Genomic DNA, 18,602 nt, shown 5'->3' with positions numbered 1-18,602 from the left:
CATCTAAATTCACTTCCGAATTATTAATCTAATTTATGAAACAGTAATTGGTGCTTAGAAACGATATATTTCTAAATCCGTCAATATGTCCGCAGCTCTAACGCCGAGATACGTTCGAACATCTATACGATTATTTTTCTACAGTATTCGATGTAATCTACGCTATTATTCAATTTATCATCCTGTCAACAATTCTATCCGGGCATCGTATTTCCTCACGTATGCGCTTTTCTATACGCATATTCTGTGGTCGCGAAATATATCTTCAAGCAGCATTTATAACGCATATATTAATCAGTTATGGAAATTGTTATTGCAATGTTTCATACTATTTATATGCGTCGAATGGAACGAAGAATAGATGGTCAAGCTGTTCAACAGATAGATAGGCTTCAAAGAAGGCGCAGAAGGATTCCAAGGTTTTTTCGTCCCAGATCAGGACTTGATGCACTTTCTGACATTGACATAATCAGGCGTTTTAGATTGAGTAGAGAATCAATTGAAAGGCTATACAATCAAATATCTGGTCAACTTGAACCCATTACTTTTCGGACACATGCTCTGCCCGGAATGTTGAAGCTGTTGGCTGTTTTACATTTTCTAGCAACTGGTTCCTTTCAATCAGTTACTAGTGTAGTTGTTGGCATGAGCCAGCCTTCTTTTTCATGCCACCTAACTACAGTGATTGATGCTCTTTTGTCAGTTTTCAAACGGTATGTTTTTTTACCAAATACTGCTGAAGAATGGCATTCTGTAAAGCTTAATTTTTTTAGACTTGCTGGAATCCAAAATGTGTTGGGTGCAATTGATTGTACTCATGTCAGAGTAAGGCCACCACATCTAAAAGAAGAAATGTATCGCAACCGCAAGTTTTATCATTCTTTGAACATCCAGATGGTTTGTGATGCTGGTTTGAAAATCATGAGTGTCCGTTCAGGATTTCCAGGATCATGTCATGATTCATATATTCTCAAACAGTCTGCCCTGTATAATAAATTTGAGGAAGGACAAATGCCTGAAGGATGGCTACTAGGTATGATTATGAAAATTAAAAACGAAACCTTCTAATGTGCGTTAATATTAACTCACAATATTGTAATTTTTTGTGCAGTGTATAATATCAATAGATTTTAAAATACAGTATATACCCTGTTTTTATTTATTTATTCTGTTTGCTGCAGCACCAAGGTCAATGGATTTTTAGTTCCATACCTTTTTTAAAATACCTATCTATCTATCTATCTCTCTCTCTCTCTCTCTCTATATATATATATATATATATATATATATATATATATATATATATATATATATATTTATATATATATATATATATATATATATATATATAGCGATATAATTAAATTTTTATTAATACCAATATATATGTACAATTTAAAACATAAAAATGGTTGCAAGTAAAAAGTGTATCTGAACACATTTAAATTTGTATAACTCTTTTTATTTTTCAAAAGGAGATGCAGGATATTCCTGTAGGAACTGGCTACTTACTCCTGTAAATATTCCACGCACAAGATCTGAAATGCGGTACAATGATGCACACAAAACAACTCGATGTGTGATTGAGAGGACCTTTGGAATGCTCAAAAGCCGTTTTCGTTGTCTAGATGAATCCGGAGGCACTCTTCAATACGTTCCTGAGAAAGTGGCTGTTATGGTGTTGGTCTGTTGCATGTTGCATAACATCGCTTTGCGACAATCAAACATAGAGGAACTGGAAATAATAACACCAGATGAAGATGGTGTTGAATCTGTTCCTCAAGATGTAGTTGAAGGGGGTACACATGCACGTAACCAGTTGATACAAACTCATTTCGTAGGTGAATAAAATAAAAATTATGTATGATTTATGTATTGATTCTATAATTTTTAGCAATAATTATTTATAAACAATCTCTTCTTATATTCACAGGTTAACTAGAAAATTTTTCTAAGTTCAAGCATGAAAATCTATAATTCAAAAATGAAAAACGTTCTCCACAAAATTATTCACAATTTAGATGATGAGAGTGATGTGTAATTCAAAAATAAATATGTTCTGATTGATACAGTTGAAAAAAAAATTATTTGCATATGTTGTCTTTTCTTCTATTTGTTATTTGTTTAAAAAAATTAAAATAAAATCAATTTTTTTTTTAATTTATTTTTTTTACTAACGACTTACAATATAGTTGTTGAAAATAAGTTGTATCCTTGAACAGTGTGCAATTAAGAAAACAGGTTCTGTGATTCTAAACTTTTTATTATTGTTGAAAACAAGCACTAGCTTTGTATATATTTGCAAGCCAGATACAGCTTTTGGAACCTATAAATTAAGAACAAACCTTGCCTAGACGTATGGCAATGCAATTGGAATAAAATGTAAGCTAGTCAAGTATAAAATGCATAAAACATATCAACCCCCTAGCTATAGTGTTGATAGCACTGCAAGAAAACAAACCTTGACAGGAGAGATGTTTTAAAAATTGAAACAGTCGAATTACATTTTATTGCATTCAATAGTAACCTTTTCATAACTATATGAACATCATAATATATTAAAATTTTATCAAAACAAGAAGGCAACATATAAAAACATTTTATTAAAATTTTCTAATAACTAGATAACCATCAATATATAATATAACAATGCAATTTAAATAACTAATAAACTTATTTAAACATATATGAAACTTTCGCTAATAATAAGATGCAAGAATAACAATTGAAACAGAATTTAATATACATGTATTGAATAACATTCTAATCTAATGAGGATGCAAATTATGTGAACCGAATAAGTTTTAACAAACTATCTGTCTCTTAACACATTTATCATAAAATAATATAAACTCAAACATTGATTTATAAATAAAAAAAGTTTTCCTGAATTTACTCAAATGATTGACATATTACGTCATTTCCTTCAAGATTAGAAACTCGTTAGCAAGATGTCGCAACGTTCTCCGTTCACTGCTGGAGAGCTAATTATTTTAGTTTATGGGATGGAGAAATATTTTCCAAAAAGAATAGGAGGTGTTAGATCTGTCAAACAAGATCAACGCGATTATCTTGTTTATGAGATAATACGCAGGATGTATCGGGTATCGGGAATAAAAAGAACAAGAAGACAGTGCCTTCAACGCTATTCGGATCTACGTAGACGTGAAAAGGAGTACCATACTAGGATTAGAAGTCTCATTAGAGTTTGTAAGTGTTGACTACATACACTATTTCTAATAGATATTGTATTTTGATTCAATTTCTACGTTTAAAACGGTTTAGTTAAATAATGTTATGCGTTTGTTCTGACGCATTTTGATAATTTTAAAGATAGATATAAATAAAGTGATAGAACTTCATAGATATAGACAGATATACTATATATAAATAATAATCAATATATAGAACTATAATGAGAGATAAAAAGATAGATCTAAAAATATAAAGAAAAAGAATATAGAAAAATATAGATCTAAAGATAAAGGGATAAATAGTGATAGACTTAATGGTTGTTAATTTAATCAAAGAGAAATAGAAAGAGCTATAGAGATTTGAATTACAAATTGATAGCGATAAACAGAAATAGAAATAGAAAACTATACATCTAGAGATAAAAACACAATGAAAAATTAAGTCCCAGAAAAAAAAGATACAAAGTTATAGATAGAGAATATAGTTTTTAAAGAGTAAACTAAATTAATAAAGAAATACAAAGAAATAGGACAGATTAAGAGAGTTCAATTAATAGAAAAAAGAGAAAGAGAGACACATATAGAAAGTAATAAAATTACTTTGTTCAAAATAATATTTATAATAACAGTGACAGAAATAGAAAGCAATATTGGAAGAGAGAGATAGAGAGAAATATAGTGCGAGGGGGAGAGAGAGAGAAATAAATAGATAAAAATATTTACAATTAGAAATATAAATAATAAGAAATAGGAGAGAAAGTGAGAGATAGAGCTAGCAAAAGAGAGAGATAGAGAGAGAGAAAGAGAGAGGGAGAGAGAGAAATACAAAGATAGATAGAGATAGATATAGATAGATATAGACTTGTAAATGTTGAGATATGAAAAGAAAAATAGAGAGAGATACAAAGATAGATATAAATAAACAAAATGATATCAAATAAATGATAAATCTAGAAATATGAAATAGAAAGAATGATAAGAGATAGAGAAAGATAAAAGAGTTCAAGAGATTTATCTTTATATATAAATAGTAAAGTTTAGATAGATATAAATAATATAATTGAAAAATAGATTCAACTCCAAAAAATAATAATTATTATAAATATATATATATATATATAAATATATATATATATATATATATATATATATATATATATATATATATATATATTTATATATATATATAGAGAGAGAGAGAGAGCTCTATCTCATTCTATCTTTTCTTATTAATCTTTGTTCAAAATATTTATTTATTCTGATTTTATTCATTAATGGAAATGTGATTACAGATACCAAAAGAAGAAAGGAAAAGAATAAGAGTGCTCCACGATACCTGAGACCAATAATGGCTTTTACCCCAAACAGTAATGCACAATCTCCTCCTCTTCCTATAACTTTAATGGAAAATAATGATCTGAACACAGAAATTCAAGATCCATTAACTACTGATATGGACAATCAATATGAATGTGAAGTAACTTTGACAGCTGAAAATGATCAGGAAAATGTCATTGATGGAATTGGATCTAGTGAATGTGAGTGTCAATCTAATTATACATTTTTTCACTGTATAAAAATAGAGTAAAGATAAGTAATTTTCTTTAGTTGATAAAGATGTTATAAAATCGAAATACATCAAAATGTGTATATCTCTAAATTCTAATTCCATTCATTTTCTTCAATATAAATTAATAATTTTGTTTTGTTCTTATTTATCTTCCTTATATTACAGCCGTGCCTGAAAAAAAGCAAGATACAACAACCAAAAATAGTTTTGTAAAAAAACTAAAAAAATTTAAGAAAAAATTATTGAAGATGAACAAGGAGATTGATAAAATGATTTCAATACTAGAAAAATGTTGATTGAAAAAATAATAATTTTACTTTATTATAATTTGTGAATGTTCTATTAATATTCTATGTCAAGACTATTATATATGTCATTTTTATTTTTTAAATATGACTTATTGATGTTCAGTAATTTTGAATATTTTGATAAAAATTAGTGATTAAAACTAATTATTAAAGAAAAAATAAATATTTTGTTTCAACCGTTCTAATCTTTTTTTTTAATAGCGTTCACATATATTTTTTGGCTTAGTAGTTCAAATGTTATAAGTTCTACAACTTGTATTCAAACAACGATTATAATGCATAGTGATCAATATATTAATTTATAATTTTGTTTTATTATTTCAAGACCAACATATATATTATTGATCACATTAGCATATATCTTGAAAATTATATATATATATATATATATATATGTATGTATATATTGTTCTCTCTATATATATATATCTATATACACACACACTGAATAATATTTATATTTATATTAATGAACTAAAAATATCTAAATAAATATATATATATATATGTATAGTTACCTAACTATATATATATATATATATATATATATATATTGATCAAAGATCTCTTTTTATATCTATCTATCTATCTATCTATCTATCTATCTATCTATCTATATATATATATAAAAATTATATATATATATATATTCATCAATATATATATATATATTTTATATATAAAATAACTCATTGTAATAAGTAATAATTGTAATTGTTATATATATATATATATATATATATATATATATATATATTTTTATCCATGACTCTATCAATCAATACTATTAAAATATTAATAGTTTTGGTTGATTATGTACAAACAAATACAACATATACAAACCTTGCAATCTATGTTTATGTATATAACTCACTCTCTCTCTGTCTCACTATATATATATATATATATATATATATATATATATATATACAATTATAATTTATATATAGACATTGAGAGAGAGATAATTTTGATATATTTATATATATAGACATACATATTTGGATTGTAAATTATATATAATTATATTGAATCTAAATATATATAAATATATATATAGAGAGTGATATAAATATATTTATCTAAAGAAACATATGTATGTATGTATCAATATATATATATATATATATATTATAATTTTTTTTAAATTATTAGATTTCTATATTTAAATAAATAACTTGTTTATAACAATTTAAATGAGAACAGAATAAACTATATTCAAACATTATTATTATAAAATTTAAATAGCAATGTAAAATTATGGCTATTCTTGAAATTGTGGGTTTGGTGATGATGATGCGGAGAATAAGTTTGTTATTGATTCTACGCATTTACTTAAATTTTCAAAACCAGCTCTAAATATCTCATTTCTTTCCCTTTCAATTTCTATTTTTTGCTCCTTTATTCTTATCCTATCCTTTAAAAAATTTCCAAACATCTCAATTACTTTGTTTTGTTCATCCCTAAAATTGCGTGCTATTCCCACCATCTCCTGTAATGCGTCTGTCTCAGGGGCAGCTTCAATTGGATTATTAGCTATATTAGCAGCATTTTCAATTTCAGGTATTGGTGTAGACATTGTAGACTCTGGTTGTTGATGGGACCTTGATTGGGCAGATGTATTTGTCCCTGACAAGGACTCTTCAATTATAGTCATTTGTGAATCTTCTTCTAAAGGGTCTACAGTCCTTAGTATTATTTCCCCACTACTAATATCATCTTGTGTGTTTTCTTCTTCGTTACCTACAAATAAATATAGAAAATAAATATATAGATAAAACATCGAATATATGTATGTAATTTATGTTTTACATATAAATTTGACAATAAAAACATTCTAAAATATTTAAAATTAAAAATATATATATATATATTCATTTTTATTAAAAGATAGCCAATACAGATCTTACTCAATTTTATTTGGAAAAAAAAAATAATTTTGATTTTCAAATCAATTTCTAAAAATGTAAGATTTGTATATGATTATCATTTTTTCAAAAAGAAAATTAGTACATCAATAACGATTGTGAATGTTCTCTGCCATTTCAGGAAAATCAATTACTGAAAATAAGATATTTGATATGCAGATTGATTTACCATGGAACATATCTTTTTTCACATTACAAAACATGATACTACATTAAAGTTAAATAAGGACAAAAATATCTTTAAATTTTGCCAACAATAGAATAAATGTACATAAAGCTATATAATTACCTTCTTCTATACCTCCGGATATAATTTGATTGAAGATATTCATGACTTCTGAAAATAAAAAATAAAATTTATTTTTTAGGGTTCTTTTAATTTGTTAACAAGAAAAAAAATACAACAATACAATTTAAAAAAAAAAATACCTCTCGAATTTCTGGCATTGTCAACGGGTGTACTGCAGGCAATATCAGGCAATGTATCCGCTGATCCTAAACTATGTGTTGTTATCGAAGATGACGAAAGGGTTCTTTGACAAACATTTTCTGTAGGCCTCATTTGGCTTGTAGAAGCTAATTCCTCAATTGACTCTGTAGCTTGTAGAGAAGATTGGCTAGAAGGTTGTGCTATAATAGTTAAAAAGAATACATATATGTGTTAGAGGGACATTTTACTCAAAAATAATATTTCATGTTTCAGATTGAGAATATAATTTCTGAAAACTTATTTTTTGTTAAATTTTTTATTAATTCTCTTGTGATTCTTATTTTAAAGATAAACCTAGGAGGTTCATAGACTAATTTATAAGGCCTTATTTTCTGTTTTTTAACAATATAGGTTGTTAGCTCATGAGTGTCAAAAGTTATAGACAATTATCTTGGTATATTGATTTGAAAAGGAAAATTGTAATTTTAGAAACAGGACCATTTTTGTTGAAAAAGTAAAATTGTATTTGCTGATTGGACAGAAACAATTAACAATTGCTGTCCATGGTCTGAAAAAAAAATGGTCTGTCGGCTTAGCTTAGAGACCTTCATTTTAAAATCAAGATAGCAAGAGAATGAAGAAAAATGTATAATGTTTGTAAATTATACTTGTTTACAATTACATAGTATATGAATCAGAAAATAAATTTTTAGGGTTGAGTGTCTATTTATTTTCATCATAATATTTATGGCCTTTTTGGAACTTAAAAAAGCCTGCAACGTATGAAAGATGTATACTTGTGAATCCATACTCCATGATTTGAAGTGCACATGAATATAAGTAAATGTAATTTATCCTAATCTTACTTTAAAATAAGTAAGAAATTATAAACTAACAAGGTCAATAATTCAGTATCACATATCACTGTTGTGCGTCTATAGATACGCTGTTTGAACATGTAATTTGTATACAAACCTGGAAAATCATCGGAATCACAAGGCACATCAAGACCATCTACTATTTCGTTCCCCAATCGAGACAATACACGTCGTTCATAGTTGAGAAGATCGGAATCCATTGCTGGGCCACCGCCGGTAGCCCTAGCTGCTTTTTTTTCTTTGGCATATTTTGACTTTGTGATTCTTTTAATGTCAGAGAAACGCTTTTTGCAACTATCAACATTTTTGGGAAAACGTGATACTGCTGAAACAGCGCGACTAATCTCTTCCCACAAAAACTTTTTTCTGCTATGTGTGGTAACACGCTGCTTATGGCCGAGAAGAACATCATAATGCTCTAGTACACTCTCTACTAGAACTTCATTTTGTTCTAAAGTAAATTGGACATTACGTCTACTTTTGGTTCTTCCAGCTTCAATCGCTGCCATCTTGTCGCAATAAAGATTAATCTGACTAATAAAGTAATAGGCGTATATGCTAACATTCGCGCCGTAATGACGTCTTAGATTCATTTTAATATCACATGTAAGTAACGTCCACTAAGTTGTTCGCTTTATCATATTGAATGCTTCATAAATTAGAACAATTAGGGAGTGATATTTATCATAGATACGATGATATTCGCTTCAAATATGACGCAAATAATTACGGATTGAAATTTGATAAATAAGTACTAGTCAAGTTAATACGGAGTGTGCGAATAATGGCGTTATAATTGCCGATCGTAATTGCGTGATAATTCACATAGTAATAAATTTCGCCCATAAGATACAGTCACATGTATATGTACACAATGTGATACAGTAATGAGATCTGATTATACCTACAGATATTAGATAAAGACACATGTATATGTACGCAATGTGATAAAATAATGAGATCTGATTATACCTACAGATATTAGATAAAGACACATGTATATGTACGCAATATGATACAGTAATGAGATCTGATTATACCTACAGATATAAAATACAGACATGTATATGTACACAATGTGATACAGTAATGAGATCTGATTATACCTACAGATATAAGATAGATACATGTATATGTACACAGTGTGATAAAGAAATGAGATCTGATTATACCTACAGATATAAGATAAAGACACATGTATATGTACACAATGTGATAAACTAATGAGATCTAATTATACCTACAGATATAAGATAAAGACATGTATATGTACACAATGTGATACAGTAATGAGATCTGATTATACCTACAGATATAAGATACAGACACATGTGTATGTACACAGTGTGATAAAGTAATGAGATCTGATTATACCTACAGATATAAGATACAGACACATGTATATGTACACAGTGTGATACAGTAATGAGATCTGATTATACCTACAGATATAAGATACAGACACATGTATATGTACACAATGTAATAAAGTAATGAGATCTGATTATACCTACAGATATAAGATACATACACATGTATATGTACACAATGTGATACAGTAATGAGATCTGATTATACCTACAGATATAAGATAAAGAAGCATGTATATGTACACAATGTGATAAAATAATGAGATCTGATTATACCTACAGATATAAGATAAAGAAGCAGGTATATGTACACAATGTCATAAAGTAATTAAATCAGATTATATCAACAAACTCAAAAAATTTATTTGGTTGTGGCTTCAAAACCAAAATTAGATAATTAAAATACAATAAAAAACCTTAAAAAGCAAATCTCTTACATTTTATACTCTGCTGCTGATAAAAAAAATAAAAAGTAATTTTTAACACATTAAGGGACAAATCTATTATATTATACTGTCTGTACTGAATCATTAACAAGCTCCATCATAGGCTCACATACAATGTCCTCACACAGGTCAAATGTATATTCATATAACAGGATCGAGTATGCCAAAATGTGGAATGGGTAATAAATATCTATTTGGTGGAGACTGACCCTTTAAATGTATATAACCTTTGACGGTGTCTAGACTAATATATTTAAATGTATTCTTATATTTAGACATGACTGCATCTAAATATTATTTTCTTCAAACATTACCATTGCATATTTACTGTTAGAATAGTGTGTATTGCATGCATTCATCAATGATAAGAACAATATTGTAAAAGTAAATACATAACTATTTAGTTGTTAATAGCTTGTGATTTAATTTGTAGTGAAAGGGAAATGCAACCCAAAGTTCATCTTCCATGATTCTGACAGAGCAAATTTTACAAAATCAAACATCTACTGTACCTTCGATAATCACATTTGGTTCATTCTCTTGGTATCCTAAGCTGAAAACCAATCTACATAGACTCAGGAGCAGGAAAGCATTACTGGGAGCTATCTGCTTATTTGTGGGTGGGCAACAATGCATAGTTGCAATGGTTAGCCAGATGTCTTCAGATACCTCACAGTATTGCATATCTGCTCCTTAACAATAAATACACCATGAGAATGAAATGTTAAAATTAAGTATATGTGAATATTTAATAGAAATACATGCTCTATTTCGGTTAGATTACGAGTCTTGCATTATGAGTAAAAAAGCAGCGTTAAGGCTCATAACGCTGGTATTACGAGTCTTGCAGATTTAGGGGCACCGCACACTTTTTTGGACTTACCGCAAATCGACTTACGCAATTTGCATATAGTCTATTTTCAATGGGACTTCCATAGCGCCGGTATTACAAGCTTGTCCTAGGAGGCCAAAAAGTGAGCGGTACACCCTATCCCGTCAAGATTCGTAACGCATTCTAAAGTTAGTAGTTATGAGTTTTACATTACAACGCTGTAGCATAAAACTCATAACTAAAGGGCTAAAAAGTACACCCATAAACTACCTATTAACCCCTAAACCGGGGCCCTCCCGCATCGCAAACACTATAATAAAAATATTAACCCCTAATCTGCTGCTCCGGACATCGCCGCCACTAGAAACATATTGACCCCTAAACTGCCGTACTCCCACATCGCAAACACTAGTTAAATATTATTAACCCCTAATCTGCCACCCCTAAGATCACCGCCACCTACCTTCATTTATTAACGCCCAACGTTGCCGCCACTATACTAAATTTATTAACCCCTAAACCTAAGTCTAACCCTAAAAAGCAGTGTTGAGGGGTCCCAACGATGCTTTTTAATGCCCGCTGGTATTACGAGTTTGGCAGGTACAGGTGTACCGCTCACTTTTTTTCCACGACTCGAGCATACCTCAAATCCCCTCAATTGCGTATCCTATCTTTTCAATGGGATTTTCCTAACGCCGGTATTACGAGGCTTGGAAAAGTGAGCGGTACACCCTCTCCTGTCAAGACTGTTACTGCATTTAAAAGTCAGTAGTAAAGCGTTTTATGGGCTAACGCCGTAACATAAAACTCTTAACTAAAGTGCTAAAAAGTACACTAACACCCATAAACTACCTATTAACCCCTAAACCGAGGACCCCCCCATCACAAACACTTAAATAAAAATTTTAACCCCTAATCTGCCGACCGGACATCGCTGCCATTTAAATAAATATATTAACCCCTAAACTGCCGCACTCCCACCTCGCAAACACTAGTTAAATTGTATTAACCCCTAATCTGCCGTCCCTAACATCGCCGACACCTACCTACATTTATTAACCCCTAATCTGCCACCCCCAACGTCGCCGCTACTATATTAAATGTATTAACCCCTAAATCTAAGTCTAACCCTAACACCCCCTAACTTAAATATTATTTAAATAAATATAAATAAAATTACTACAATTAATTAAATTATTCCTATTTAAAACTAAATACCTATAAAATAAACCCTAAGCTAGCTACAATATAACTTATAGTTACATTGTAGCTAGCTTAGGGTTTATTTTTATTTTACAGGTTACTTTGTATTTATTTTAACTAGGAACAATAGTTATTAAATAGTTATTAACTATTTAATAACTACCTAGCTAAAATAAGTACAAATTTACATGTAAAATAAGCCCTAACCTAAGTTACAATTACACCTAACACTACACTATAATTAAATTAATTACCTAACTACAATTAATTACAATTAAATAAACTAAAGTACGAAAAACAACAAACACTAAATTACAGAAAATAAAAAATAATTACAATTTTTTTAAAACTAATTACACCTAATCTAATCCCCCTAATAAAATAAAAAATCCCCCCAAAATAATAAAATTCCCTACCCTATACTAAATTACAAATAGCCCTTAAAAGGGCCTTTTGCGGGGCATTGCCCCAAAGTAATCTGCTCTTTAACCTGTAAATAAAAATACAATACCCCCCCAACATTAAAACCCACCACCCACACACCCAACCCTACTCTAAAACCCACCCAATCCCCCCTTAATAACCCCTTGAAGATCACCCTACCTTGAGACGTCTTAACCCAAATGGGCTGAAGTCCTCCATGAAGCCGGCAAGAAGTCTTCATCCGATCTGGGCAGAAGAGGACCTCCAGACGTCCAGAAGTCTTCATCCAGGTGGCATCTTCTATCTTCATTGATCCGGAGCGGGTCCTTCTTCAATCCAGCCAACACGGAGCATCCTCTTCAAATGAAGTCCAACTGAAGAAAGAAGGTTCCTTTAAATGACGTCATCCAAGATGGCGTCCCTTCAATTCCGATTGGCTGATAGAATTCTATCGGCCAATCGGAATTAAGGTAGGAAAAATCCTAAATGGCTGATGCAATCAGCCAATAGAATTGAGCTCGCATTCTATTGGCTGATTGGAACAGCCAATAGAATTCGAGCTCAATCCTATTTGCTGATTGGATCAGCCAATAGGATTGAACTTCAATTTTATTGTCTGATTGCATCAGCCAATACGATTTTTCCTACCTTAATTCTGATTGGCTGATTCTATCAGCCAATCGGAATTGAAGGGACACCATCTTGGATGATGTCATTTAAAGGAACCTTCATTCAGTCGTCAGCCATCGGATGAAGATGATGCTCCGCGTCGGATGTCTTGAAGATGGACCCGCTCCGCGCCGGATGGATGAAGATAGAAGATGCCATCTGGATGAAGACTTCTGCCCGTCTGGAGGACCTCTTCTGCCCGGCTTGGATGAAGACTTCTGCCCGTCTGGAGGACCACTTCGCCCGGCTTTGTTGAGGACTTCGGCCCGGTTGGGTGAAGACTTCTCAAGGTAAGGTGATCTTCAAGGGGTTATTGTTAGGTTTTATTAAGGGGGTATTGGGTGGGTTTAAGAGTAGGGTTGGGTGTGTGGGTGGTGGGTTTTAATGTTGGGGGGGGTATTGTACTTTTTTTTTCAGGTAAAAAAGCTGATTACTTTGGGGCAATGTCCAGCAAAAAGCCCTTTTAAGGGCTATTTGTAATTTAGTATAGGGTAGGGCTTTTTATTATTTTGGGGGGCTTTTTTATTTTATTAGGTGGATTAGATTAGGTGTAATTAGTTTAAAAAATCTTGTAATTATTTTATTTTCTGTAATTTAGTGGGGGGGGGGGGGTTTGTACTTTAGATAATTGTATTTATTTGTATTTAATTGAAGTTAATTTAGGGAATTTATTTAATTATAGTGTAGTGTTAGGTGTAATTGTAACTTAGGTTAGGTTTTATTTTACAGGTAAATTTTGTCTTTATTTTAACTAGGTAGCTATTAAATAGTTAATAACTATTTAATAACTATTCTACCTAGTTAAAATAAATACAAAGTTGCCTGTAAAATAAAAATAAACCATATGAGAGCTACAATGTAACTAATAGTTATATTGTAGCTAGCTTAGGGTTTATTTTATAGGTAAGTATTTAGTTTTAAATAGGAATACTTTAGTTAATTGTAGTAATTTTATTTAGATTTATTTAAATTATATTTAAGTTAGGGTTGGTTAGGGATAGACTTAGGTTTAGGGGTTAATAACTTTAATATAGTGGCGGCGACGTTGGGGGCGGCAGATCAGGGGTTAATAAATATAATGTAGGTGTCGGCAATGTTGGGGGCAGCAAATTAGGGGTTCATACATATAATGTAGGTGGCGACGGTGTCCGGAGCAGCAGATTAGGGGTTAATAATATAATGCAGGTGTCGTCAGTGGCAGATTAGGGGTTAATAATATAATGCAGGTGTCGGCGATGTCGGGGGCGGCAGATTAGGGGTTAATATGTGTAAGATTAGGGGTGTTTAGACTCGGGGTTCATGTTAGGGTGTTAGGTGTAGACATAAATGTGTTTCCCCATATGAATCAATGGGGCTGCGTTAGGAGCTGAACGCTGCTTTTTTGCAGGTGTTAGGTTTTTTTTTCAGCCGGCTCTCCCCCATTGATTCCTATGGGGAAATTGTGCACGAGCACATTTAGCCAGTTCACCGCTAACATAAGCAGCGCTGGTATTAGAGTGAGATGTGGAGCTAAATTTTGCTCTCCGCTCACTTTTCTGCAGCTAACGCCGGGTTTGTAAAAACCGGTAATACCAGCGTTGTCTGTAGGTGAGCGGTGAGCATAAACTGCTCGTTAGCACCGCACAACTTTACCAACAAAACTTGTAATCTAGGCGTATATGTGTACAGCTAGTTGCCAGTAGTGCAATGCTTTTCTTTCACCAAAGGATAACAAGATAATTAAGCACAATTGGTAATAGAAGTTTGTTATACATTTGAAATGTTATGCTCTATACAAATAGTGAAATAAATTGTTTGTGTTTCATGTCCCTTTAATTGTTTTTCACCACACCCTTTTCTCTTCTAAACTTACAGTGATTCCTTAGACTGATTAACCCTTTACATGCTACAACACACGATTAACTATGTCACACCTGATATAATTGTTTGCTCCTCTCACTAATCTCCACATCTTCTTTTACATGTATGTTGGCATGACAGACAACTCCCAATTGTTATGTTTTTATAAAGGTATATAAAATCATTGACTAACCATTAAACAGATTTGCATAACCAACAATTTTATATTAATATTTTTTTAAATTGTTTAAATACAGAAATATATAGGCGATAGGGTGGATGTTTGCAGAGGTTAAGATACTAGTCAATCACAGATTATATCACAGATCAATGTAATTTAACAGTGTTGTTTAATACTGTGATTTTCTTGAATAAGACAATTTAAACATTATGGCATTGACTGTCCCTTTAAGGGAGCACATTTAGAACATTCAGGTGTTTTCTTGAGTTTGTTACCTGTGGAGGATATGGAAGAGGTTGGAGGTGGTTCCATAGCCCTTGCTACTTCCACTAAAATAAAAAGGTATATGAAATTAAACTTTAAAGGGACACTGTACCCAATTTTTTATTTTGTAATTCAGAAAGAGCGTGCAATTTTAAGCAACTTTCTAATTTACTCCTATTATAAATTTTTCTTCGTTCTCTTGTTATCATTATTTGAAAAAGAAGGCATCTAAGCTTTTTTTTTGTTTCAGTACTCTGGACAGAACTTTTTTATTGGTGGATGAATTTATCCACCAATCAGCAAGGACAACCCAGGTTGTTCACCAAAAATGGACCGGCATCTAAACTTACATTCTTGCATTTCAAATAAAGATACCAAGAGAATGAAGAAAATTTGTAAATAGGAATAAATTAGAAAGTTGCTTAACATTTCATGCTCAATCTAAATCACGAAAGAAATTTTTTGGGTACAGTGTCCCTTTAAGGTTAAAAATCCAATTTAATTCATAAGGATAATAGCATTTTAATTAAACAAAATTAAATTAACAGACATATTTGTTGTTTGGCCAACACCTGCTTCAGGGGTGCTGCACATGATCAGGCAGTGTCGCTGCTGAGGAGAAGCTGTGGCTGGACTCCATCAGGATAATGACCGGCAATGCCTGTGTGGCAGCAGCAGCACTAGTAGATGCTGTAAAATATATCAGTTTAAAAGAGAAAAATAAACATTACTTAATATAATAATGTAAGAAAAAAAAGGCCTAAACATTATTTAAACTCCAAAATATTTGCGATATGATTAACGCATGTAATACAAGTGTAATACCTGCCAACTCATGGGTATCGTGTCCGACCTCATCCAGACCTTGCACCATATTCTCCCACAAGTTCACCATAAGCAGATTTGCGTACGAAGAAAGCTCTGCGACATATGCAGCGCCACCACCTGTACCACGTGCAAACTTCTTCTCCCTGGCCAACTTGGCCTTCAGAATTCTCTTGATTCCCGAGAATCTTTTCCGACAATGCTCCACCGATTTCACATGAGCTCCCTCGGCTATATCTCTAAATATTTCATTCTTACGGGACAAAGAGGTCTTCTGGGCTTTGGAACCAAACAAAAAATCATAATGGTCCAGAATCATGGTAACAAGAACCTGGCTCTGGTTAAAATTAAACAGGACATTGCAACCGTATTTGGTCTTCCCAGATTCAGCAGACACCATAACAAATATAATATATATAAGAAAATATGAAGAAATTTGAAGCAACTCCTCAAAATACAAAGCTCACAAAACACTTAGTAAACACAAAATCCAACCTCCTAAACAACCCACAATCTAGTGCATTTTCATGCGCTTTTTATTGGGAAATAATCAATCATGTGATTAATTCAATCAGCCAATAGGAATTTAATATACATATTTTACTCAATCAACAATCACATTGCTCTATCCTTGGATCATTGATGATGCAGGTATTATTATATTCTTACAGGATATCCTTTTTATAGTGGGGCGTCATAGGTGATGCATATAATATTATATGGTTAAAAATTATTGACAATATGGTTGCCATAAAAATGGGCATGATCACATGATTAACAAAATCAGCCAATCATGAATTAAAATATGTTTACTACTCAAAATAACCTATCATATTGCTCTAAACTTGTCTCAGTACTGTCGCAGATATTAATTGTTTTCAGAACAGAAATTAATAGCAATCATGGTTCGTCCATTTCCATTCTCTGAGGGCAAACTTGTTTGTCTCGTGTATGGGATGGATAAGTACTTCCCTAAAAAAATTGGAGGCGTCCGTGGGGTGCTTTAAGACGGTCGGGACAAGATAGTCTTTGAAATGATGAGACGAAGTGTCTGGTATCAAAAGGATGCGGCGACAGTGCCTAAGAAAGTTTTCAGAACTAAGACGGCTCGAGAAGGAAAGATACAGGGCAATAAGAAGGCTCATTAGGAATTGTAAGTGGCATTTATTATATTGTGTATTATACTTTTTAATATGTATATGTGAATTTGGTATTAGGAAGAAACATTGATGATGACACATTAGGCCACAGTTTATATAACATATTTGACAATGATATGAATCATATCAATATAAAACACATAGATGGTCCACAGCCCTAAAAGCATTACTTTATTGATAACAGTTTAAAACGAATAAGTGATGTTTCGGGGTCTCCCCCTTAATCATACATGTTGTGCAAACATTTCAAACAACCTTATAAAGGCAAATTGGTGCCAGATTTTCTATTTTTAGATTTCTACTGCCATCTACTGGACTCAAACACATAGTCTACAAACATTGGAACATACTACATGACTGTGATGAGGACATTCCTGCCTTTAAAACACCACCCCTTACCGCCCATAGAAGGGTTACAAATTTGAGGGATCATCTAGTCAGTACTGATATTGGGAAAAAGGGAAAAAGTGACAGGCAGCTACCCTTGCCTCCGCTGCATGAGTTACAGCTCCATAATCAAAGGGGATTCCTTCTATCATCCACAACATGGGAACAATACCAAATAGTTTTTTCACATGTCAATCAAAATGTGTAATCTATCTTATTAAATGTCCCTTTTCACTAATTAACTTGGGTGAATATTATGTGTAGTAGTTTAGAGGCTTCTCTATCCGCTCATTTTGTGGAGAAGGAACATGAAGTCAGTCAGTTAAGGTGGCAGGTTATTGACCACATAGGGCCACAGAGAATGGAAATGAATAGGGAAAAGCTTTTAAAACAGAGAGAAATGCAATGGATACACAGGTTGGAAACACTCAGACCTAAAGGTCTCAATAAAGATTATGATTTAACAGTATTTTTATAAAAATTTAGTTATGGGCCCTATCTATGTATTTATTTAGAATGTATCCATGTAGTGAATTGCCAGCATCTGTTTGTATATGCTTATGAAATGCATTGTTTTTGCTCTTTTTATATGTGACTTAGAAACAGTTTGGCAGATGGCTATAAAGTAACAAAAATGTGTAATGCAGAGCTATTACATATAATGTATGTGTAACTGTAGTTTCTTATTGAGTCCA

The 18,602-nt window shown here is 31.6% G+C and overlaps 1 protein-coding gene across 1 annotated transcript; it reads left to right on the top strand.

Moving 5' to 3' along the window:
- The first annotated feature begins 300 nt into the window (after positions 1-300).
- On the top strand, positions 301-1,849 carry LOC128641625 (putative nuclease HARBI1). The gene is made up of 2 exons (XM_053694163.1): positions 301-910; positions 1,476-1,849. Exons 1-2 carry the CDS (start codon positions 301-303, stop codon positions 1,847-1,849), a joined length of 984 nt encoding a protein of 327 aa, XP_053550138.1.
- Positions 1,850-18,602: the final 16,753 nt, after the last annotated feature.

This window comes from Bombina bombina, chromosome 11, assembly GCF_027579735.1.
Source record: "Bombina bombina isolate aBomBom1 chromosome 11, aBomBom1.pri, whole genome shotgun sequence".
NCBI lineage: Eukaryota > Metazoa > Chordata > Amphibia > Anura > Bombinatoridae > Bombina > Bombina bombina.
Note: the sequence above shows the minus strand (reverse complement) of the source record. Positions and strands in the feature narration are given on the sequence as shown.

What these genes read in the sequence shown, in the direction of transcription:
- LOC128641625 (XM_053694163.1), top strand. Translation starts at nt 301, where the DNA reads ATGGAAATTGTTATTGCAATGTTTCATACTATTTATATGCGTCGAATG. An exon ending in CCAGATGGTTTGTGATGCTG is followed by an intron (nt 911 to 1,475) that starts GTTTGAAAATCA and finishes ATTTTTCAAAAG; the next exon opens with GAGATGCAGGATATTCCTGT.